At 32.6% G+C, this 24,512-nt stretch overlaps 1 protein-coding gene across 1 annotated transcript in view; it reads right to left on the minus strand.

The window, feature by feature from the left end:
• The window catches only part of VPS35L (VPS35 endosomal protein sorting factor like), a 129,656-nt gene that overhangs the window by 74,537 nt on the left and 30,607 nt on the right, over positions 1–24,512 (minus strand). The window contains exons 12-21 of the mRNA XM_051972391.1: positions 21,121–21,217; positions 19,516–19,563; positions 16,674–16,767; positions 13,146–13,223; positions 12,378–12,500; positions 8,904–8,950; positions 7,453–7,564; positions 6,269–6,385; positions 2,059–2,112; positions 1,041–1,121 (exon numbers count right to left, since the gene is read on the minus strand). Of these exons, the coding sequence (XP_051828351.1) occupies positions 1,041–1,121; positions 2,059–2,112; positions 6,269–6,385; positions 7,453–7,564; positions 8,904–8,950; positions 12,378–12,500; positions 13,146–13,223; positions 16,674–16,767; positions 19,516–19,563; positions 21,121–21,217 (851 nt within the window). The remainder of the gene's footprint in view (positions 1–1,040; positions 1,122–2,058; positions 2,113–6,268; positions 6,386–7,452; positions 7,565–8,903; positions 8,951–12,377; positions 12,501–13,145; positions 13,224–16,673; positions 16,768–19,515; positions 19,564–21,120; positions 21,218–24,512) is intronic.

The raw sequence follows: 24,512 nt of genomic DNA on the forward strand, positions 1-24,512 counted from the left end.
TGGATATAAAAGGATGTGGTTCAAGGAATCAGTTGTTTTAACTTTAGTTTCTTCATAGTTTCAAACTTTTATCACTTAAAACTCTTGTAAAATAAACAATGAAAATAACAACATCTTATATTATAGGAAACTGCAATAGTTCTCAGGGTCAAAATTGCATATAACAATTCTGTTTGTCAAAGACCATAGACCCAACAGGAGGCAGAAAACTGGTATGAATGTGGATTGATTCCCAAACATCTCTAGAAAACTACTTTTTAAAAATAAATCTAAGTTTTGTTTTTTTAATTGGGGAGCAGAGAGTGAGAGGAAGAAAAAAATCAGTTTTTATTCATTGGGGGTGAAGTGGGGAAATTTTCATTTTAAATCATGATTTAAAAGGAAAAGCACCAGAACAAAACACTGTAACAACACTTCTACTAGGGTTAAGTGTCAGAAAGTTCAGCTGCTTAAGAGTTTGAGTTATTAGGTTTGACCTTTTTAACAATGTAATGGACAATGTATTTGAAATAAAAATACTAAGAGAATTCTTTAAATGATGATCTCAAAGATCATCTGTGTTACTTTTCAGTCATTTTAGTCATATCCAAATTTTTGTGACCCTATTTGGGATTTTCTTGACAAAAACACTGGAGTGGTTTGTCTTTTCCTTCTCTAGTCATTTTACGGATAAGGAAACTGAGGCAAACAGAGTGAAGTGACTTGCCTAATGTCACATAGTTAGCATCTGAGACTAGATTTGAACTCAGAAAGATGAGTCTCCAACTCCAGGCCCAACACTCTAGTCAATGCCTCACTTAGCTGCACCTCAAAGATCATTTAGGCCAGCCCATAACTTAACCTCTCTCTAAAACATCCATCATACCTATTATTCATTTGAATTCAAAATCAGTCTCAAATATAAATTCTGGACCATTATGTCACTATATAAACTAATTTTTGACCAACAAAAATTTTCTAGAACTGAATATAGTAAGCAATTCATTTCATGATAACTCAGTTTTATAAGAAGAAACTTAACAAAGAAAAAATTCTGTCACCTGTGGATATGCATCTTCAAATGCCCGATCAGGAGTCATGTGTTTGATGACATCTGCTAAAATAGTATTGACCTCCCGTTTCTATATGAGGGAAAATTACACACTGTGAACAACAATTTGTAAAAATTTTTCTAACAAAAGAACACACAAAAGAACCCATGACTCCTTTCCCTCAAAATGTACTTTGAAGATGAAATTTAAAAGAAGAAATACAAATCATATCACTTGTCTATGATGGTATGGAATTCCTACAAACCATCTGGAAAGATATCTATAACTAAACAATACAGCTGCTCTCCCGAAAAACCAATTTTAATCCCATTTTCAAAGATTCTGATGGATATCATACCTATCTCTTCAGGCATAATATTAAAATATAAATATAAAAATATTAAAGCCCTTGACAACTAGGTTCTAATCTGTCCTTACTGATTAATTTCACCTTACTCCTCCTCACACACTCTATGGTCTGGCCAAATTGACCTCCTTGCTCACCTCCCAATTCAATATTCCATCTCCTGTTTCTATGCCTTTGTAAAGGGCATCCCTGGGATTTAGTGTGTTTTCCTGCCCCAGCCCCACCTCTTGGAATCACTAGCTTCATTCAAGGTTCAACCCAAGTGCCACTCTACTATAAAAGGTCTAGCTTGATCCTTCAGCTGCTGGTGGCTTCCTCCAAAATTATTTGATTGTCTAGTTTGCACATATTTCATATTTATACATGTCCATATATGTTGTTTTTCCCAGTAGGATATAAGCTTCTTGAAGAAAGGGAAAATATTTTCAGCTTTTTGCCAGTGCCTTTCACTAGAACAGACACATAGTAAGATGCTAAATAAATGCTTTTTGCTTAGAACTGTAATAAAATACTACTTATGTTATATAACAATTACATGTAATTACATATAAATACAATGCACTAATCTAACTTTTTCTTGTAACTATGAAAAAGCATGAATACCTCTGGTAAAACAGGAAAAAAGAAAGTTTTTCAAAAAATTTTAGAGTAGTGACATACCGTGAAATGCCTGCACGTATATTCTACCCATACTTCAGCACAATTAATATAGTCCTACAAGAAAATGTAAATTATTTTTATAACAAGCACTAGTTACAAAACAGTGAGATTTCACTGAATTCAATCAGTACCAATATCCAAGTAAGCATGAAGTGTACTCATGTCCTCCTATACAGAAAACAGTTCAGAGTAATACTAGTATCACTACCTTATAATAAAATTTCCCTCATATGAACTTTATGACTCTGAACCTACCATTTCAGCACTTACATATTGCCTTGTATTGCTGCCAGTTATTTTTATATGAATGTCTTATTTCCCCACTTTGTTTATAAGCGATCCCAACTATATTTTGCCTATTGCCAAATTCAATTTTTAGAAGCATTTATAGAGAGATTTGATTAACCATACATACAAAATACATTCATACATTCATACAATGTATTTGTTATCTATCACTTTTCAAGATGTGACTCTAAGTTGTTTGGGAATTGTGTATTCTTTTCAATAATGAAAATCTTAATAAAATAGATGTCCATCTTTTCAGGAATTGGATGAATCTTTCTCTTAGTTATTATAGAGGAATCCACATATCTCTATGATGTGTTTAAAATGTGAGAGAAAGAGACTCTCATACTTTAAGAAGCAATATGTGTCATTGGATCTTTGCTATAAAATAAAAGCTGACAGAGTTTAGTAAAGAAATTAATTGAAAATTTCAATTCTCTTCTGGAAAATTTAAGTGAATTTAATAATAAGACTGGTTATGAGAAAATGTATGACTGGAAAGACAGTCACAAGAAAATGTGGTATATAACAACAAATCTTTCTCTTCCTTTTTTGTGACAGTAGAAGATAAAGGAACCATGAAAGAAAATTAGTTTTTAATCTCATTTAAAAAAAATATGAGTAGAGAATATTATATTCCAGGAAATAATCGAAAATGTTTAAAAGACAAATTAATCCCTTGTTTCTGATAAGCAGGTAATTGAAGACTTGTTCTAAAAGGTTGAAAAACAGAAATAAAATTCAAAGATTTAACTGAGATAGAAGGCTAGAAGAACTGCCAATATAGGACATTTGATACCACATTTGCTCCAAAACCCTATGGAACCAGAACCAGAACCAGTCCCAGGACTGCTTCTGACTAAATGAAAAGTAAAATTCAATGAATGTTGTTTTCCTCCACCTGAGACACAACCAGAATGACAGAAAGGTTGTTAATAGCTAAAGTTTGATAAAGTACTAAATTATGTGTCAAAATGTTGAAATTTTTAAAAAATTCTCTCTTTAATAATTAATTTTACTTATGATTTTTTTGTTTATATCATAGTTTTCCCACACAATTCCTCACATTTATTTCTCCCTTGTAACAAAAAAAGACAATTAAGCAAAAACATTTTATGCAGTTTGTATCTAAAAATATATACAACATTCCATCTAATGTCCACCATCTATCTGCCTTAAAACAAGAAATATATTTCATTATCTCTTCTTAGGTAACTTTATTGATTTTTATAGTACTCGGAATTCAACTTCCATATTAATCCTTTGGTTCTATTTATTTTAACTAGTATCAGTTCATACAGATCTTCCTAAGTTTCTTTCAATTCCTTACTTTCATCATTTCTACCTATACAATATATTCCATCATATTAATATTCCATGTATCTTTTAAGGAGCATCCACTTTGTTTCCTTTTTTTTGCTACCCCAAAGGGCACTGCTACAAATATTTGGGCATATAGTAGACCACTATTCCTGTCTCATTGTCTTGGGATGTAATCCCAATAGTGGAATTTCAGATCAAAGAAAATGGACAATTTAGTCATTTTATTGCATAATTCCAATTTTAAATCCAAACCAACCGGATCCATTTCATAGTTCCACTAAGAATGCAACAATGTGTGTCTTTATTTATAGCCTCTCTAACACTGCTTTTGTTTTTATTTTCATTAATATGCATTTCTTTTAGTGACTCGGAGAATGTTTTCTCAAGGTCATTTGCCAAAACTTGCATGGTAGTTCTCTGATCCTCTCTCCATCCAGTGAGCACTGGTATAGGGAGAGTAGAGAGACACATCACTTAAAAATGAGAGACAGCTCTAAAGCAGAGTTCATTCTCGTCCTCCAGGTGGCATCATGCAACTCTTGAGACTTCCTGTGAGAATTAAGAAAGGGGTAACCTTTTCCACCCTAGTAGGATGGCAACTGTTCTACAACTCTGGTTGTTTTTTCTATGATGTGTTTCCTTCCTTGGGTATATATGACCACACAGCAATCCCAATATGGGCACGTCTACCCTTAGAGGCACTCTTGTGAATCTGAGACGTCAGAGTTCCTAAGATCTTCATCTGATGCTAGATACACTATCAGAGATACCCCCTACACTTACTATAGTATTTCTTGAAGGAGAAGATAACCAAGGACAAGCCCAAGTCCTGGTCTGGCTCATTAGAAAACATGGACCTGGAGAAAAATGTTTGAACAGTGCTACGGCTGAGATAAAATGTAAAATGATTATTTATTAGTCCTATAAACAGTATCATATCTTAATATTTTAAATATCAAAATCCTGACAAAGCATGACAGTAGATATATTACTGCTGCTTATTTAAATTTTTATGTCAAGAGTCTTAAGTTCATTAAGCATTTCTTTTGTGTACAAGAGATTAAATAGCTGTCTTATTGCTGATCTGCATTATACATTAAGTACCTTTCTACTCCTTATTTTGGAGAGTCCTTAGACATGAGCCAAAATCTAAGGTTTGAATAATTTTCCTTATGGTGCCATTGTGGAATTAAAAAGATACAAAGTGTGCAAGGAAAAGAACCTAACTTTTTTGGCAGATGGTGAGACTCCCCCAAGACTGAACCTTCACATGGATTCAGCACTGAAAAAGACCTTGTAATGAAGATGGAAAGGACTCCTGGGCCCAGAAGTTGGAGTAAAGTGTCTTTGTCAAAATACAAAAATGTAAATACAAAAGAAATCATCAAATTTGAATATTGTGTGATTACATCTAGCCAAGTTTGGACTCAAAGAAATGAGAAAATGCACCTTCCTATCTTCTTTGGAGAGTGGGAGGATATGAGTGTAGAACATACTTATACTGTCAGACTCCACTGACATACTGAACTTTTTTTTCCCCTTAATTTTTTATTCTTTGTAATAAGGTTTGGCTCTCTGAATAGAAGAGGAAAAGAAAATAAAGGTGATATAAAAGCAAAAGACAAAGAAGGAAAGAAGGGATGAAGGATAAAAAGGAAGGGAATAGGGGAAGAATGAAGGGAAATGAGGGAAAGAAGAAGGAAGTCATATCTTTCCATCACTTATTGATTAAGAAATTAATCTGTGTTAAATATTTGTGTAAATTCCTTCTATATTTATGTCAAACTTCCTGTGAGACAAAATGTTTTCCCACTCTACAATTTCTCTTCTAACTGTGTCTTCATTAATTTTTTTCATGCAAAAGCTTTAAATCTTTGATAGTCAAAATTGTCTATTTTGTATTCTCTCTTTATTATTTATGCTTAAGTATCTTAAAAATTCTCCCTCATCAGGTAGATTAGCACATCTCCATAATGCCACCTAACAGGACTGGCAAATTTCATGAACTAGGAAGTTTTGATCTGCCACATGCTCAGCCAATCAAGTGTCCATATCATACTAAGTCCAACACCAATAAAGCAAGCCATGGGGGCTTACCAGATTGCTGAAAGAAACCCTCTTACCCAACTCAGTGGTACCAGTTCTCATTCTCATAAAGATTTTAAATAAAATCTTTATATTATAGAATTCTGAAAGCATGTTAAACAAATGTCAATAACTGGTAATTATATGCATGCTTGTTATTTTAATAAATATTTATATAAAAGCACAACTGATAGATTATATATTAATTTATGCTCAGTTACCAATGGTTAATCCACAGACTGCCATTCATCTAAAGTAAATAGATAAGCCTTTAATCATATTTTTAATACTTTTTAATGCTTTCATGGTTTGATGGCAAAGTATATGGGCATAGGCACAAATCAAATTAATACCTATACAGATAACATCTGCATAAAAAGCTTAAGAATAAAGATTTTCATTTCTTCTAAAAATAGAAGTGCAAATAGTTTTATAATTATATCTTCAAGAAAAAATGTATATATACTGTAGAACACGGTTAAAAGTAGATTTGCTGTCTTGACTAATAACATACCTGTGGATTTTTCAATTTAGTAATAACTTTCCAGGCTTCATTCAATATCTGAAGTCGATCACTCTCAGGAGGATCAGCCAAAGCCAAGTTTAATCCCAATGAGCGAAAAAGGAGATGCTGAAGAAATATCAAATCATCTTGTTACTCTTGGTGGACAATGTGACATAATGGAAGAAATACTACCTTCAGAGTCAGATGACCTAAGCTCAAACCTCAGCTCTGTTACTTCCTGTATGAATCTCTGTTTTTTATATATATAAGCAACTAAATGTCAGGAACACCCTTCCCCCTCTAAACCCTGGGGTTTTAAAACATGTAAGGTTTTTTAAATGGAAGTAATTTAATTACTAACTCCCAAGGTTATTGTTTTGAATGTCTGTTGAAAGTCTGGACTAGCTTTCTGGAGGTCCTGCGGACAGGCATTGGTCTCAGTAGGATAATCACCATAAGGATGGTCAGGAACAAAGTCTAAAATCTTTATTGTTTCCTTCAAGTCTGTCTCCTTCATATTCGGTTCACTCTGACTGACTGACTGTATCCCAGTTCTCTCAGCCCTTAAATACTCTATTATAATTATATCATTACAGCATACTGAGTATGTGCCAGCTAAAGTGATTATATTATTATATCAAACTAGAGTGATTATATCATTATCTCCTACTAGATATATGTGAACTAAAGAACCATTATCTCATCAATTCCACTGAGTTAACACATTGTTGTAATTATTCTTGTTTCAGGTATACTTCTCCACAGTTTTGGCCCTCTACAAATGCCCATTTCTAAATCTCTGATAGACAATCACATGGTTAAACTGTGAAAAACTAAAAAAAGGCCAGTATTCTATTTCCTTCTGTTTTAATAGAGAAAATATTCTACTGGATAGTCTTTCATGATTACTTGTTGGTAGAATATTTTTAAAAATCTAGGACTGAAGTCTACTAAAATTATTTCATGGAGAATTATTCCAGAAAATTTAATATTAGAATGCCTGATGTACAGCAAATACATATGATATATCTCAATCTCTAAATCATCTTTAATTTTTTTTTAACCAGAAACAGAGATTATATTTGTATTCTTTTTGGACTATGTTACCTATTACACCTGATTCTCTCTCCAGTGAGTTATCAACTAAATACTGCTTATTTGTTCTCTCACTAAACATTAAGTCAAAATCCTACCTTGGGGAATCCAGACTCATCACACTCTTTAATCATGCCAATAAAATCCATAGCCCTTGTAGCAATAAACTCAGCTCTGAATGCTGACATCACAGAATTCAACAGCAGAGCACTGCAAGAAACATTACACCAATCAACAGTGCTTCCCATCAATCAAAAAGCCATTTTAATTTACAATTTACAATTTACAGGGATTTAATAGATAACTGATAGCAATTTAATACAAGCTTTAAAAAACTGAAGGAAAAAAGCCAACTTAGAGAAAAACATGCTTTCAAAGGGTTGGTGAGGACAAATCGCCCATCACTTGAGAAAACAAGATGATTTCTTCATAATATTCAAGAAAAGACATAAGTAAACATTAGGCTAGATAAATCACTCAAAGAAAGAATATCAGACATATTTAGGTTGATGTAGAAATTTGTCTTATCTTGTAGGGAAGTAGGAAGAGAAAGGGGAAGGGAAAGAAGGAGGTTAACAGAAAGGAGAACAGAAGCTAGATAAATAAAAAATAAAGACCTTTCCCATTTCTAATTTCTATTCACATTACTTTATTGCTACTAAAAAAAAAAAAAAAAAGGTTTTACATGTGTGAATAAATAAATCCATGGTGACAAGGAAACTAAATTAATAAATGTCTAATAAATTTCCCTATAATAGTAGATCCTTCCCATGTTTTTTTTCAAGATGCCAATCAACACATTTCCAAACTTACAAAAACTTTAATCAAAATTATAATGTGGAGTAAACCTTCTCTTGTGAGCACCCTATATTCATAGCAGAATTTATCAAAACAATATTATTAAAATATTAACAATTTTAGTAGTATACACAACTATATACAACTGACTAGTTCAAATCCAGCCTCTTACACTCTATTATATACTATTCTCTATTTAATATGTTTAACCCTTGAGTCCTCAATTGGACAATTCAATCCTAAAGATCAGGGCTCATGTCTAGTACTTCTCTCTTATCCTAAATAGCACCTGGCACCAAGATAGTAAGTGCTCATTAAATGGCTATTGAAATAGACTAAAGCTTCATAAAACAGAGCAAAAAGCTTTTCTAATAGACAGCAAATAACCAAAATGCAAGGCAGAGTGTACAAACCATACTTTCTTATTCCGTCTCCTAGCCATGGAAAAGCAGTTGCCGCTATGCATGTCTCTTAATTAACTAGAAAGAAAAGGCTAAGCTTCTGAATGAATGATTTCTCTTTCTAATTAAATTAAGTGAGAATGATTGCTTATCCTCTCTAAAATGGCAATGAGGAAAAACAATAAAGTCTGATATCTTCTAAGGACAATCAAAAAAAGGTTAATAGTTTTGAAAACTGCTTCTGGTTGATCAGATGGAAGAATTTCAAAAAGCCTGTCTACAAGCATGTGTATAAATAGACCTGTCTCAGAACAGTCTGACTCATGTTTTAGGAATGACAAAATACTTACTTATTTCCTAGTTTCTTACACCTTTCCATCATTTCAGTAAGCAAAACCTAGGTGAATAATAATAAAAGTTTTGAGGTAAGTTAACCAAATACACCATTCTTTACAGTAAAGTTTTAGGATAATTAAGTATTTTAAATATAATTAAGCTTTGAAATCCTACATCTCTTTCAGAAACAAGTACCTTAATTCTTTCATTTGTTGTTTCCTCTCTCCCTATTTTATTCTTCCTAATGACTTCCCTCCCACAATTCTCCCCATGAATGAAGGGGGAAATTAATTGGATGTCAATTCCACATGCACTCAGTGGAAAATCTTCCATATACATTTTGATAACTAATGGTTCTAAATAGCATCTAACTCAATGGGGACTCATAACAAATTCTTGTTGATTACTGAATAATTGAAAAGCGCTTAAGAAAATCAACCTTAAAATAGTCACTGTAAAAAAGAAAAAAGGAAAAAAAAAAAAAAAAGAAAAAAGAAAGTAAAGTATTTTCTAAGCAAAAGGTCAGCCAACAGGAAAATGGAAAAAATCTTGGAATAGTGTTGCCAAGACTCATTTTAGACAACTATGAAGTAAGCAAAATTATCTGAAGTGCTGTCCCACCTCTCTTACCAAAACTCAAAGCATATTATTTGTTGAACTAAATTGAAAGTAGATACCTTTATTAAATCATACATCAAAAGGTTTACCCCTTTCTTAGTATACCTCCCTAAATTCTGCTTCTTATCCTCAGCTGACTCCTAAATAACACTAAATAATCTGGTATTTATCTGGGATTAACTAAGGCTATGGCTATAAAATGTGACTTTTACTAGAAGTATCTACATTTGAATCAAGCACTTCAGAAAGTACCAACTAGCTTCTGAGGAGTTCCAATTAGGAAGAGAAAATAGTACTCTATAAGTTTAGTTTCTTTGCATGCCCCCATGGAGGATGTGAATAAATGAAGACTTGACATATCACTTCTAAAAGAGCATATTGGACAATTTAAATCATTTTGGCCACAAAGAGAATAATATGCTTTCACAACTTTGAATAAAATATGGATGTATTTAGAACAAATCCCACTTAAGGATTATGAAAACATTTGAATTCTTTCTGGAAATACAAATATCTCTAAGCATAAATGCAGCCAAAAAGCTATGTCTGGATTGTAGGCAACCTTTGTCAAAGATTCATCATATGAAAAAAAATGACAAAGTTGATTGTCTTTGGGAAGATAAATACTAGCTCAGACCAGACTATGATTTAAGGAAGTCTTCTAGCAATGACAAAGCATTGTAAAATCTGCAGTTTGTCCAATTTGTCCTTGGCTTATACTTCATATTTAGTTGAGTTACTCACCAAGTCTCACTTTCTTCATTTGTAAAATGGGGATTATACCTAGAGTGGCTATCCCACAGAGTAACAGATAAAGTGTTTAAAGAGTTGGACAAATGTCAGCTACTATCCCCAAAATGTGGTGTATACACAAATAGGTTGCATTGGGTTTGGGTTTTTTTGGTACAATTAAATTTATTTTGAATTAGAGGAAGTGGGGAACTGGTGAAAACTTTCATAAAAACAGAATTTTTTTTTAAAATAAGTAATTCTCTCCTGGTTCATCTGTTTTATAATTTCAAATCTGTGGGATCAATTTTTTCCTCAATTGGAAGCATAATTTACATTATTTAAAAATAGTAAGCTTCAATTTGAGCAATTACCTACCTTTTTCAGTATTAAGTTAAAATGAATAAGTATTTATAAAGTTCCTGTTATGTATACAGTGTCTTTGTACATAAAGACAAAAAAATTAGTTTCTGTCTTTGAACCAGCAAAGATCATCTTAGTATAGGATAAACTGCTGATCTTGGAGTCAGCAAAACATGAGTGCAAATCCTCCTTCAGATGACTACTATCTACATGACCTTTGGCAAGCCAGTCTCTTAACTTTAGTTTCTCCATCTGTAAAACTGGAATAATAAAAGTACCCACTTTTCAGGTTTATACTGAGGATGCTCTAATTCAACCTGTACTATTCTTGTAGTTTGTAAAATATGACCTTTTTTTTTTTTTTAACAAGATGACACATTTAGAGTTAAATGATTCCCAAATCAGAGTTTATTATGATTCAAATGATGTAATTTTTAGTCACTCTAGAATATGAATGATTTCTGATACTACCCTTTCCCAGGAAAGATTTATTTCTAGCTCCCACTGAAACCTTTTGAGAATAATGAGGCTTAAGGTAAAAATCAGAATACCTTGTGACATTGTTCTTTTTAATATTCCAATAAGCCTTTTTTAATCTTCCTACAATCCGACATGACCCACAATCAAAAATACTTTTTTCTATCAATGTACTTTAACTTAACACTATGCATTTCTTTCACTTTGCACTCAATAATTTATCATGTAATATGATAATTTGTGTTTATGTATGTTGCCTTACTATTAGTAAGACCATTGCAAAAGTAACGATTATCTCTTCTATGTACTCCACAGTGCCTCATAAGTAGTTGACTCTGAAATATTTACAGAATAAATTATGTAGATTTCTTTTTCTTCAAAGCATATGAGAAACAAAGTTCTCTTGTTTTCAACAACACCTAACACTATTCCTAGATCTTAAATACTCTCCTGAATACATTGGACTGCCATATTTCTCCATAATGAAATCATCAAGAATCTAAGACTCTATTAAAATTCAAAGAATGAAAACTGAAGATGAGGAAGAACGTCTACATACTCTAAAATAATCTTCAGTTCAAAATAACCAAATATAATTCAATTAAACAAATAGTTATTTGAAACCTATATATACTAGGCTATTCATACTAGGCCAGAGATTGTAGATAATAAATAATCTATTCACAGAGATTCATTATTAAATTAGTAAAATAAAACAAGTACATAAAAAGTAAAATAAAAATAAAGAGGTTTAAATAATTCTTCAAGACAACAGCAAAAATGCCATGAGACCCTACATTATTATCATGTTACTGGTAATGATAAACATTTTAGGTGTTTAAAGAAAGAAGAAAGCACTTCAGAGTGAGATGTGAGGAAGATTATGTGGCAAGAAACATTTCTTCACAAAGTTCTATGACTTGAGTCTTCTCAATCACGAAAGGTTTCTGAGATTAGTCATCAGTTCTACTTAGCATTAAACAAGAAAAACTAAGAGAAATTTAGTTCTTGACATTATTATTGTATTTTTAATCTTCAATTATCCCAAAATTAACCTTATCAATATAGCAACATCTTCATTATGGTATTTAAATTACTTTCAATTGCTGTATCATTCTTGGGACAAATTCCAAATCCCAAACACCATGCAAAGTATTAAAAATATTTCAAAAAGATGAGTCAAAGTGATTTTGACAATTTTTCTTCAGAGAAAAAAGTTCAGTTTAAAAATAATTATGAATATAAAAATAAATACAATAAATATGAACTTTCATTTTAAAGTATTTGTATAAAGAAATTACCTCAGGAGCATGATAAGCAATACATTGCAAAATCCAATCAATAGCAGGAGAGTACAAAGTAAGATACAATGGTATCTCCACACCTTGTACCACCAACTGATTCTGAACTGTATCCCCATGAATCTAAAGGAAACACAAACACATAAAATATATATTTATTCACATATAAATGTATGCATCTTTCATATTAATAAATTATAATATAAAGATAAATTTATTTATGTAAATCAATATGTTTATTTATATGGGGCAGCTAGATAGTTCAATGGATAGAGGCAGGGCCCCAAATCAGGAAAACCTGAGTTCAAATCAAGTCTCAAGACACTTCCTAGCTATATGACTCTAAGCAACACACTTAAGTTCTGTTTGCCTTAATTCACCAGAGAAGGAAGCAGCAAACCACTGCAGTATTTTTGCCAAAAAACAGCCAATGGATAGTATGATCCAGGGAATCACAAAGAGTTGGACATGACTGAACAAGTGGACAACATACATATGTACGTGTGTATACACACACATAACCACAAACACTACTTTTCTGAATAAAAAAGTAATACATCAAAGAGAAAAAGTAAACAATGAATAATGAATACTTAGGTGGATATTTTCGCATAGTCCTCTTTCAGATTGTTAAAATATATGCCCAAAGTTTCTAACCTTACTTAGTTCACTTGACTTAGAATTATAAATAGCAAGTCTATTAAGCTGATAAAAACAGATAGAAGACAGTAAGGACAAAACTAATGATTTTTTTAAAAGTGTTCTTACCTGTTTAAATGTAAGAAGGAAATCAAAAAAGTTCTTATTTAGATTTTCTTTAAGATGTGGAGCTACTTCCATCCCAACCTACAGCCAAATAAAAGTAAAATCATTTTTTGAGCTTCTCAACAGTTGATATTTACAAATAAATGTCTAAGGAACTAATCAATAGAGAACTCCAAAGTAGAATATACTGCTCAGTTTATCTATGATATTCTTTCCCTCTACAGAAATAACAAATGTCATTCAGTTGTAAGAAGATAACCAATCAAGAGAGGTCTTCATTACAAGTTCTACTTTATAATGTTTCACTGCTATGATTATTTCCTTCACAGATGTAGACTCCAAACCTTAGTAGACCATTTTAGTGAATTACCATTGCAATCCCTCCTTGCCTTCCTCCCCGTTCCCTGTGTCCTCTGTCCCTCCTCCCCTCCCCCACCCCCCGCCCCCAAGCCAAAGGAAAAGAAAAAGGATCTAATCAAATCTTAGAGATCAAACTTCTGGTATAAGTCTGTGAGAAGGTAGCTAAAATAGTTTTCTAATAGTCTATACCATGCAAGTTTTTTTTGGTTTGTTTGTTTGTTTTTTTGTTTTGTTTTTTTGTTTGATATAATCAGCCAGAGCTTGCACTTAAATAGTACAGGCTTTATGAATTCAGAGTCACTTCAATGCTAAAACACTATAGTTTTCTGGTGGAGTTTGAGATAACTTTAAATAATAAATTAATTCCTTCTGTTAGTAGAACCAAATTAGTTCCTTACAGAATCATCAATGAAGAAGTAAATTTTTACTTTTTAAAAAACAATGTTTAACATAAAATATAACGTGAAACACATTACAGTATAAATCCAATAATTACAAGAATCAGTTATTCAAAACAATAGCTTCACATTTGTAGTTGGAGAGAGAAGCTAATTAACTATAGGGTATGTAATAAATGTGTGTTAAATATATGGGGAAAGGTGTGGGATTAAATAATGGGAGTGGTAAAAACCTACATGAAAGTGAGATTATGCCACATAAAAGTAGTTAATAAAATTGGGAATCAAAGCAATTTGAAAACTCGATTTTTATCATAAAAATGCAATGACAAAAAGAATTTCTGGAAAGGGAAGGTGTGCAAAACAATAGAATGGTAGTAAGTTTAGTGAGACAATGGCTGTAAATCACTTTGAACTCACCTAAGAAAAGGTAATCAAGATAAATTAACCACTATGAATAATGTATATAAAAAGTGAAATGTTGAAAGTAAGAGTACTGAGTAAAAGGATTTAAAGAGAAATGTTACACCAAGTTACTGTGTATTTTGACTGCCTCCCATTCGACTTAATCATACCAGAGAGGATGGAATAATTATCTGTTAGGCACCAGCGGCAGCAAAGAAAGGAATTGTGGACAAGTAGCACAAGAAAAGGAGAAGGAGATAACGACTCAAAAGAAAAGTTAATCATACTTTCCTTTTATAAACAGCTTCCCAGTCCCTTCCCCACACCCACTTCCCATGCTACCCACTCAAATTTTTTGTTTTTTTCTTCCCAAGGAAAGTAAATGAGCAGCGTGGACTATGTTTTGGGTAAGGATCACTTTTCCCTAGTAGGGCACTGATAACATATTCATTTCCCACTAGGGTTTTCTACATCTGTCTCAGATTATTCCTCCATTAATTAATGGGCTATCACTTATACTCTTAATATTAAAAACCCTTTATATCTACACAATGTGGGGATCCTACATTTATTACAGTATCAAAGGCAGGATCTACCTTCATCACTAGCCTCTCACTCCTGAGAAGCAACATTTTAAAGTTACAGCCACTACTGACTATTAAAAGATAGTCTGTATGTGACATTATCATTGCCAACTTTCCTCATTTCTTTCTTCAAGACAATATAAATTTGAAAGAACAAGGTTCTGCCCATCTAATTAATTATTCATAAGCAAGAAATAGCATTAAGGTACAAGAAGAATCATTTAAAATATATTAGCGTATTGTGATTAATTGCCACCCTGCCACAAAGCCTAGTACAATCTTTGCAAATAATAAGTGCTAAGAAAATGTTGACCGATTAAGGGATTGTTTGATTCTTAATAAATTCAAAACTCAGCAGCCTTGGAAAACATTGTGTATATATGATATTTCTAAGTAGGTTATAAAAATATGCCACATGCTTTAAATGTATAGAGATATATGGATATATTATGAAGGGGAAAAAGTCCAGGCTTAAAGTATTTTTGATATCTTCTATTATCAGTATTTTTTTTAAATCTTTTAAGGTCTTTGTAAAGTGCATATCTCATTTATTCTGAGGGCAACTGAGATTATCTGATTTCTTTTGTTACCAGTTAAGAGACCATATGAATTCCAGCATTGCTATTGTATCTTGGAGAAAGAAGGAATCAAAACCTATAGACAATTTATTTGATTTAATAACAAACTATAGCTTTGTTCTCAAAGTAGTTTTTAATGCTCACTAGGGTATTGTTTGTTTTAAAAGCTAATTATGCTGATAGCAACATTACTATGATGCTTCTACTTGGCTTAGCAGTAACTCTGAATTTTCAAAGGCAACAAAATACAAATTGGGGCAGGTTCTATGATACTAGAATGATTTGGAACATGGACTTGCTAGACTACTATCCAAGGCCCAGCCAAGCTAAATTCTAAGAAGTTCATCATCAAAAGATTTAAGTACCATATATCTACCAAAGCAACATGGGGCTATCATCTCCATTAATAGACTCCTCAGAGGGCAGACTATTTCATTTTTGTTTTTGTACACAAGACACCCAACATAAAGCCTTAATACTTAATAAGTGCTTATTGAATTGAACTAGAGAAAGTATCCTTACCATGCAATCACAGACCTTTAGAACTATTATAGTAATACTGATGTTTATAAACCATCACTTATTGTTCATTGAACAATAAGAAACCTGGAAGAGGCTAACTAAAAACATTTTATTTCCAAATGAAAACTGAATTATTTCAATACTTCAAAAACTAAAGGGTTTTCAAGTACTTAAGTACTTAATCAACCCATAATCCCAATCAGCCTATAATTGAGGGGCAAACTGAAACAAGTAAAGCACAGGATCAATGCTGTGACAAATTTTGCAACCTGTCACATAATGTTCTAAAGGTAGCGTCCACATTTTGCAAGTGCCAATGATCAAGTTGTTCCTAAGTCCCTTCTTGAACACATCAAATAAAAGTTATTGGATTTTTTTGAAATGTAATTTGTGTCGATGAAAGTCAATCTAATGAGGTTATATAATTTTTAGGATTCTATTTTTGCCTTTCAATTTGGAAATAACTGAGAAAAATTAACCCTAAAAAAAGTTGATTTTTATGATCTTATCTAATTAGTTAATCAAGTTAGACTATTGTGAAATTAAACAACAAACATGGCTTAAGGAGTCTCTTCTGTTGAAAATTCACTCACTGTAAAATAGTCATTCTTTCAATGCCAGCATTTAAGGAAACATCACATACATACATACATTTTAAATAGCATTCATTAAATTAAAGCCTACCCTGCACAGATATGCCCTGGCATATACTGAAACCAAAGGGTCACCAATTCCTCTAATCATGCATGTCAGTCGTGGAAGACATTCTGAAATTCCTCTGTTAGAAGCAAAGGAAGAAAAAAATCAATGTTATACAGAGATTTAAGAATATAATTTTTTCAAAATGTAAACCTAAGACTTATTTAAATTTTCAACAAAGTGGAGCAGCTAAACAGAAGTTGTTTGGGGACCAATTAAGGTCAATATCTTAAGACTTTTATACTTTTTTGTTTGTTTGTTTGCTGAGGCAACTGGGATTAAGTGCCTTGTGATCCTAGGATCACACAGCTAGGAAGTGTTAAATGTCTGAGACCAGATTTGAACTCAGGTCCTCCTGACTTCAGGGCTGGCGCTCTATCCACAGCACCACATAGCTGTCCCTACCTTAAGACTTTTAAAAGACATTTTTGTTTCTTGGTACACATTCCTCCTCCATGCTGATTGCAATCCTTTTTCCTTTTGCAAGCCCCCAACTCTACCCTTATATCAAGAGATGATACAATTTTACTTTTCTGAGATTTTCTTCCCTCCCTCTATATCTCAAAACTTGACATCTTTTCTCCTTCTTTCCTCCTTAGTGGTCTTTAAGGGTAAGATGGTTCTCCTTTATACCCTACCTAAAGCTTCCACTTGTATTTTTAATCCTGTCCCTATCTCTTCCAAGACTTTGTTTTATCAATCATTCCCTCTCTCTCTTCAATCTATGCCCATCTACTGACATTTTCTCCTGTGTCAAGATGGGGTGAGGGTGGGAGCCTCTTTTCCTTAACCCTGTTATCTCTTTCAAGATATTGTCGTCTTCCCTCTATTCTCCTTTACTACTAAACTAATTTTTTTTTTTAATTGGTCTATACTCACTTGTCTTCACTTCAACTCACTCCAACTCCTAGTAATCTGGCTTTCATCTACACCACTTAAGTAAAACTCTTCTCTCAAAATATATAAATGATCTTTTAATTACAAATTTCAATGGCCTTTTTTCTCAGTGTCCTCTGGTTTTTTGGTTGCATTTGACACTATTGATTATTCCTCTTTTTAAGCTTCTATAACACAAATCTTCCTTGGTTCTCTTCCTGCCCCAATTATTCCTTCTCAATTTCTTTCATTCATGTTCCTCTTCTGATTCACTAAATTAACTCTCAATGCTCTATCCACAGCCCTCAACTGTTCTCTATTTAGAGACTCTACTCTGTCTTTTGGCAATATCATGTACCCCTACTGTTAGCACAGTGCTCAGAATGTAGCAGGCATTGAAGAAATACATATTGATTTCAATAATCACCTCTTTATGAAGATGATTCACTTCTATATAGTTAGCCCTCATCTCCCAGGATGTTCACAGTAATAACACCTCAAACTTAACTTGTCCAAATCAATTTTCACCAACAATATTTCTGTTTGTGGCAGCACTAAAATTCCCAAACTAGAAAGCTCCAAGCCACTATCAAAATGACTGTTTTGACTCTTCTCTTTCTTAATCCCCAATATCCAACAGATTGCCAAGTCTTATTGATTCTACCTCAACATTTTCTCCCATCTATCTTCTTCCTTTTATTCACAATGACACCAACATAGTCCAGACTCTGGAAGAGACTATTATATTTATTTGCCTTCAGTTACTTCCTTATCCAATCCATTCTTCATACAGCTGCCAAAATAATCTTCCTAATGCACAGATCTAACCATCTGTTGTTTAAAGTTCCTTAACTGCTTCCCCCAGAATAAAGGAAAAAATATAAATTCGTTAGCCTGGCACTTAGAGCCCTTTATAATCTGGCTTCAACCCACTTTTCCAGGCTTTCAACTATTCCATTCAAGAATTCAATTTTCCAGCCAAACTAAACTATCACTTTTCCACACTCCTACCTTGCATTCTTCCGCCTCTATGCATTCTTATAATTTGTCCCTAAACCGGAAACATACTCCACTCCATCTTATCTATACTTGGTGAAATACTTCATTTCCTTCAAAACCCAAACTGGATATCCTCCATACAATATTGAATGATTACTTCCCTAAATGAAATAGCCTTCTCCATCTATAAAATTTTATGACATTTTGTACAAGCCTCTCTATTGCAATCATTATATTCTAATTTCTATTAAGCATTTTGTGCCCCATTTTTATCACCAAACTTTGATCAAGTCTGACAGTGTTTTGCACAAAATAGATTTTTATAAGTGTTTGATAAATTGATATAATTCTATCACTGCTCTCTAACTAGAATAAATTCAATAAACTATTTATATAAAAGATTCATCTCAATTTCACAAGTTTATTAGTTTCTTTCCATCTATTAGGCACTCTATTTCTCTTCTCTTTAAGTATCATTTTTTCCCATTCCCTTCCTTTAAACTGAGTTCATGTTTTGTTTTTGTTGTTGTTGTTGCCTTTCACTCTCATACACAATACACTATCACTGGGTTATCAATGGAATTAATGATGTCTTTATTTTATTCTATGATTCTGGTATTTCCTACCCAGGGAAGTTATCACTCACCATAAATATTTTTTGACCATCAATATCATCCTAAAAAACTGTAACTTCAACCCAGTTAGGCTGAATAACAAATAAAATCATAAAAATTTATTAGAAACCTAGGCTATATATGATACCATACTAGCCACAAAATGTAGTTCCTATACTCAATTTATAATCTATTTAGTATTTGGCCATGTTTCTAAACATTATACTGTCACTACTAAAAGTATAACTATAGCCAACATAATAGCCTCAACAAACATCAATATGAAAATACTATGATTCAGAATTTTTGCTGCTCTACACATCTGGCTCTATTCTTACGTTTTGGACAAAAACTTGTTGCAGTTCAGGATGGCTGCTTCCACATAGCTACAACAAAATGTTTAAGGAAAAAATACTTATGAGATATCCTCCTTGGTAGAAAAGGAGGAGAAAACCAAACTATTTATGAATTAAAACAATGTTGCTATTCTCCTAATTACTAGAAGTAAGAGAATTTATTTGACTGACATTTTGTGTGTGTGTGTGTGTGTGTGTGTGTGTGTGTGAACTTCAGACTTATAATTAGTGATACCCAGATTTGCTCACTCTTTTAAAACCAGGTTCCTTATATTTTGTTACCTTGAGATATTCAAATCACTAGGGGATGGCTTTTTAACAGAATTGGAGGATTTGAGGGTTTATGGAAAGACAGAAAAAATCCTCTCAGAAGAAACTCTTCGTTGGTGGTAGGAATGTCCACATCAGTGAAACCAGAGACTCATAAAATGATCTTGACTGACATTTTATGTATTTTATGCTTTTTTGTTGCTGTTCAGTTGTTTTCAGTCATGACTGATTCTTTGTGATTTCCATTAGTTTTCTTGGCAAAAAATGCTGGAATGATTTGCCATTTCCTTCTCCAATTCATTTTACACATAAGGAAACTGAAGCAAACAGGGGTAAGTGACTTGCTTAGGGTCACATAGCTAGTAAGTGTGATTTGAACTCAGGAAGATGAGTCAGTCTTCCTGATCCCAGGCCCAGCTTTGTATTTACTCTACCCACCTAGCTGCCCAACTAAATGCTTACTTTATAAAATTGTTGTGAGAATCAAATGAGATAATAAATGTAAAATGTTTGACAAATTCAAAATACTATGCAAATGTTAGCAATTACTATTATTACATTGTTTTCTAATTTGCAAAGTTAAATTTTAAATAAACATGGAAAATCATGTTATCTAGTTACATTCTGAAATAAAATGGAAAGTGCATATTTTATAATTAAAACTATTGTAATACTCTACACAATTAAGATTCAGTTAGATTCAGTTAGCAAAAAATTTCTTCATTAAAAGGCAAAGAGCTTCTAAAATTTGATATGTTCTCTTATTTTTCAAACTAACAAATCAACTAGTTTCAAACAAACTGTGGACAATTTTCCACAGAATGTTTATTTTATGATTTCTGTTAACAGAAAAGAACCTTTAAATCTATCTTTAAAGTGATCAGGAAATCAATTCTGATGAGCATGGCTCTTTTCAACAATGAAGTGATTCAGGCCAGTTCCAAAAGAGTTTTGATGGAGAGAGCCAACTGTATCCAGAAAGAGGATTGTGGAGATCGAGTGTGAATCACAACATAGTATTTTCACTCTTTGTTGTTGTTTGCTTGCATTTCATTTTTCTCATTTTTTTCCTTTTTGATCTGATTTTTCTTGTTCACCATGATAATTGTAGAAATATGTACAGAAGAGATGCACATGTTTAACATACATTGGATTACTTTCTGTCTAGGGAAGGGGATGAGGATAAGGAAGGGAAAAAATTTTGGAATACAAGGTTTTGCAAGGGTGAATGTTGAAACTTATCTTTGCATACATTTTGAAAATAAAAAGGTTTAATTTAAAAGACAAAAAAAAAAAATGACAGGAAAAAAAGGATACAATCTAGGAATAAGTTCCCTGATTGAAGCAATCTTGAAAAACCAATTTAAGCAAGTTTCTTTGGCCGTGTCATTTACATTTTCTGGAGAAAAATGATCTGTAACATAAAAGTAAACATTTTACTTCCTAGATAAGAATTTTTCTTCCTAGATAAGGGATCTCTGCTCCTGAACACTCTATAACAGTGAAACTTTTGCCGTGAAACATAGAACTATGATACAGAATTCTAATCTTATTTCCTTTTCTCTCTTCTTCCTCCAATGATGCAAATGTGTTCTATATCTACAAATAAATGATTTGTACAATGCAAACTGGGAAACATATATTCTGAGAGGTTGGAGTATTTAAGAAATCTATAATATGTTTAACAGCTTAAAATAAAATCTCAACTTTTGAAAGTATCACATTAGCCAAAAATGTCAAGGCCTTTTTGAATTAAACCTAGAGAGAAAACTCCAATACTGGGGTATATTAATATTTTACTCACCTGGGATCTCAGTAACATCACCACAAATCATTGAAGAAAGATTTCTCAGTGAGAGAGCAAATAAAATAATGTGTAATTGTTCATTTTAAATTATCTTTCAAAACATAACAGCACCTAGCTACTTCTAAAACTGAACCAAAAGGGAGCCATTTAATTAGTTTTTAAAGCAGCAAATTAATTTTTGCAGAGGACTTTTCTGCCATTTCTGACTAGCACAGAAGATTAGAGTGATAAGTTTGGTACATATTCATCAATTAAGAAAATTCATAGAACACTGACAGCAAAGAACAATAGCTAATCATAGCTGCCTGAAATTAAAAGATGTTATATTGAGCAATTTTCTGCACTCTACATTTTCTACATTTCTACATTCTACAATGTACATGTACATTCTATATTTCTACATAAAATACTCTTTTAATAGGAGTCATTCATACAACATTAAGTGAACATTTGCCATGTTCAAAAAGTAATGAAGACATCCCCAAAAATGTACAGGATGATGTGATCACCTTCAAAAGTACTTATTTCGGTGCAGCTACATGGCTCAATCGATAGAGTACTAACCCTGAAGTCAGGAAGACCCGAATTCATATGTGGCCTTAGACACTTTACACTTCCTAGCTGTGTGACCCTGGGCAAGTCACTTGACACCAATTGCCTCAGTGGGAAATAAAGAGGCTTGCTCAGTCCATATAAGACTTGAGAAATCATTTGGTCTGGCTCTGCCAAGGCAATTGCAGGTGATGATGATCTGAAAAACTGATACAATCTCTCGTTATATGAGTTTCTAAGTTGATAATTTTGTATGGCCCACAAATTCTATTATAAATATTCAAATTGCCTTTGACCCATCCCTGATCTAGACCAATTCTCACTTAATAGAAAGGAAATTGAGACTTCAAGATGCTGAATGCTTTGCCTAAGGAAACATAGAAAGTTTGTGGCAGAGCAAGGACTGGAACCCAAGTCTCCAGTCCTCTATTCTAGGATTTGTTTGTTTGTTTTTTGCTGAGGCAGTTGGGATTAAGTGACTTGGTCAGGGTTACAGAGCTAAGGGGTGTTAAGTGTCTGAAGCCAGATTTGACTTCAGGGCTGATGCTCCATCCACTGTGCCACCTCACTGCCCCTATTCTAAGGTTCTTTCTACTACATACTCCTCAGGCTAACAAATTCGAAAATACTGAAAATTATACTAGAAATATATTGCATTAAGTCTAAAGAATATGTGCTAAGTATGTATCTGTGGTCAATCAATAATAAAGTTTGACACTAAGCTTGAAAATAGTATACTAGACCATTTTAGAAAAAACATTATTTTGAATAAAATCAGAATTTTTTTCCAGAGGGACAGAGAATCACATTTCTTAAATTATAGCCAGAAAAACTTTTGACTAACAAAGAGCAGAGATGTTTCCTTTCCTGCCCTAATTATTCTGATGTTATGCTTGTTTTTCCATCAGGACACCGATCTTATGTGGAAATATGGGAGGAAAAAAATGTAATTCATTTCATCTGCCAATTTCCACCCCCAATAGCTAAAGGTTTATTATATAACAATGCTACAGGGTGTGAGGTCATCTTAGTTAAAATCTGCCCTAACTGCCAAGTCAGTTGAGGATACTGCTAATACAAACACAGCAAAAATCAGTTTCAGGCAACATGAAAGATTAGTCTAATCACTAATAAAAGAAATTAAAGTGAAAATACTAAGGTAGTAATACTTCATAACCTTTGAAAGAAACCAAGATAATAAAAGTAATAGTGATGTAAATTGGCCCAATCACTTTGAAAACCAATTTGAATTTTGTGGGAAGAGTTATTCAACTATTCATATACCTTTTGACCAAGCAATTTTCCTATTGATCATATAGTCGAAAGGAAGAAAGAAAAAAGTCAGAAGCAGGAAGGAAAATCTTAGGTATAAACAACACATGTATGTAAATAAGGAGGTAAGTAAGTATATGTGTGTATGTAATAGCAAAACAATGAGAACAAAGTGAGAATTCATGATGAGGGCACAGCTGGGCAAATTGCAATATCTAAATCAAATGGAATAGTATCATGCCAAAACAAACACTGAGTGCAAGGAATTCTGGAAGTGAAGGGAAAATCCATATGAATTGATACAAACTAAAACAAGTAGAATAAGAAAAGTAATATATCTCTCTACACTAATGTATAAATTAAAACAAAAACTCAAAGGCATCTGAAAGCTGTAATAAACCATCTTGTTCAAGAAAACAAATGATGAAAAAGAGCATCCTCTACAACGGGTGTTCTTAACATCATTTGTGTCATAGACACTCTCACCCAACTGTAGCAATTAGGTAAATCCTATGGACATCTTAGAATAATTTTCTTAAATAGATTAAATAAAGTAAATGCATAACAAGGGAAATGAAATATTATGACAGTTATCAAAATGTTTATTTTTTTAAACTTCATAAACCCCAGATTAAAAATCCCTGTTCTATATAGCAGAAAAGCAGGCATTTGTAGGTATTAGAATGAGACATAATTTGTCTGATATGGTCATTGTTAGCGGTTTTTACTTTTTTTTGGTTAAAAGAAAGAGTTCGATGGAATGAAGAGAGGAATACTGGAAAATTTCAAAAACAATTAGATAACATATACCAATTCATCTATGAAAATGCCAGAAAACTGAGCTGAACTTGAAATAATCTTGTATACAAGAAACTAAATGAATTATGAGAGTAAAAATGTCTTTAAATGCTATCAGAAAAGCTAGACACTAGTTATTTCAGGGAGTTCTTTTCCCCACTATATCCTGCCAAACATTCTAATCTTGGAAATTAGATCTGAGAACAATCTGGTAAGTACAATATTGCACAGTCAGTGATCTGCAAAAACTCATTTACTATTCAGGATTGGCAGGAATATG

This window comes from Antechinus flavipes, chromosome 1 (assembly GCF_016432865.1).
Source record: "Antechinus flavipes isolate AdamAnt ecotype Samford, QLD, Australia chromosome 1, AdamAnt_v2, whole genome shotgun sequence".
Taxonomy (NCBI): domain Eukaryota; kingdom Metazoa; phylum Chordata; class Mammalia; order Dasyuromorphia; family Dasyuridae; genus Antechinus; species Antechinus flavipes.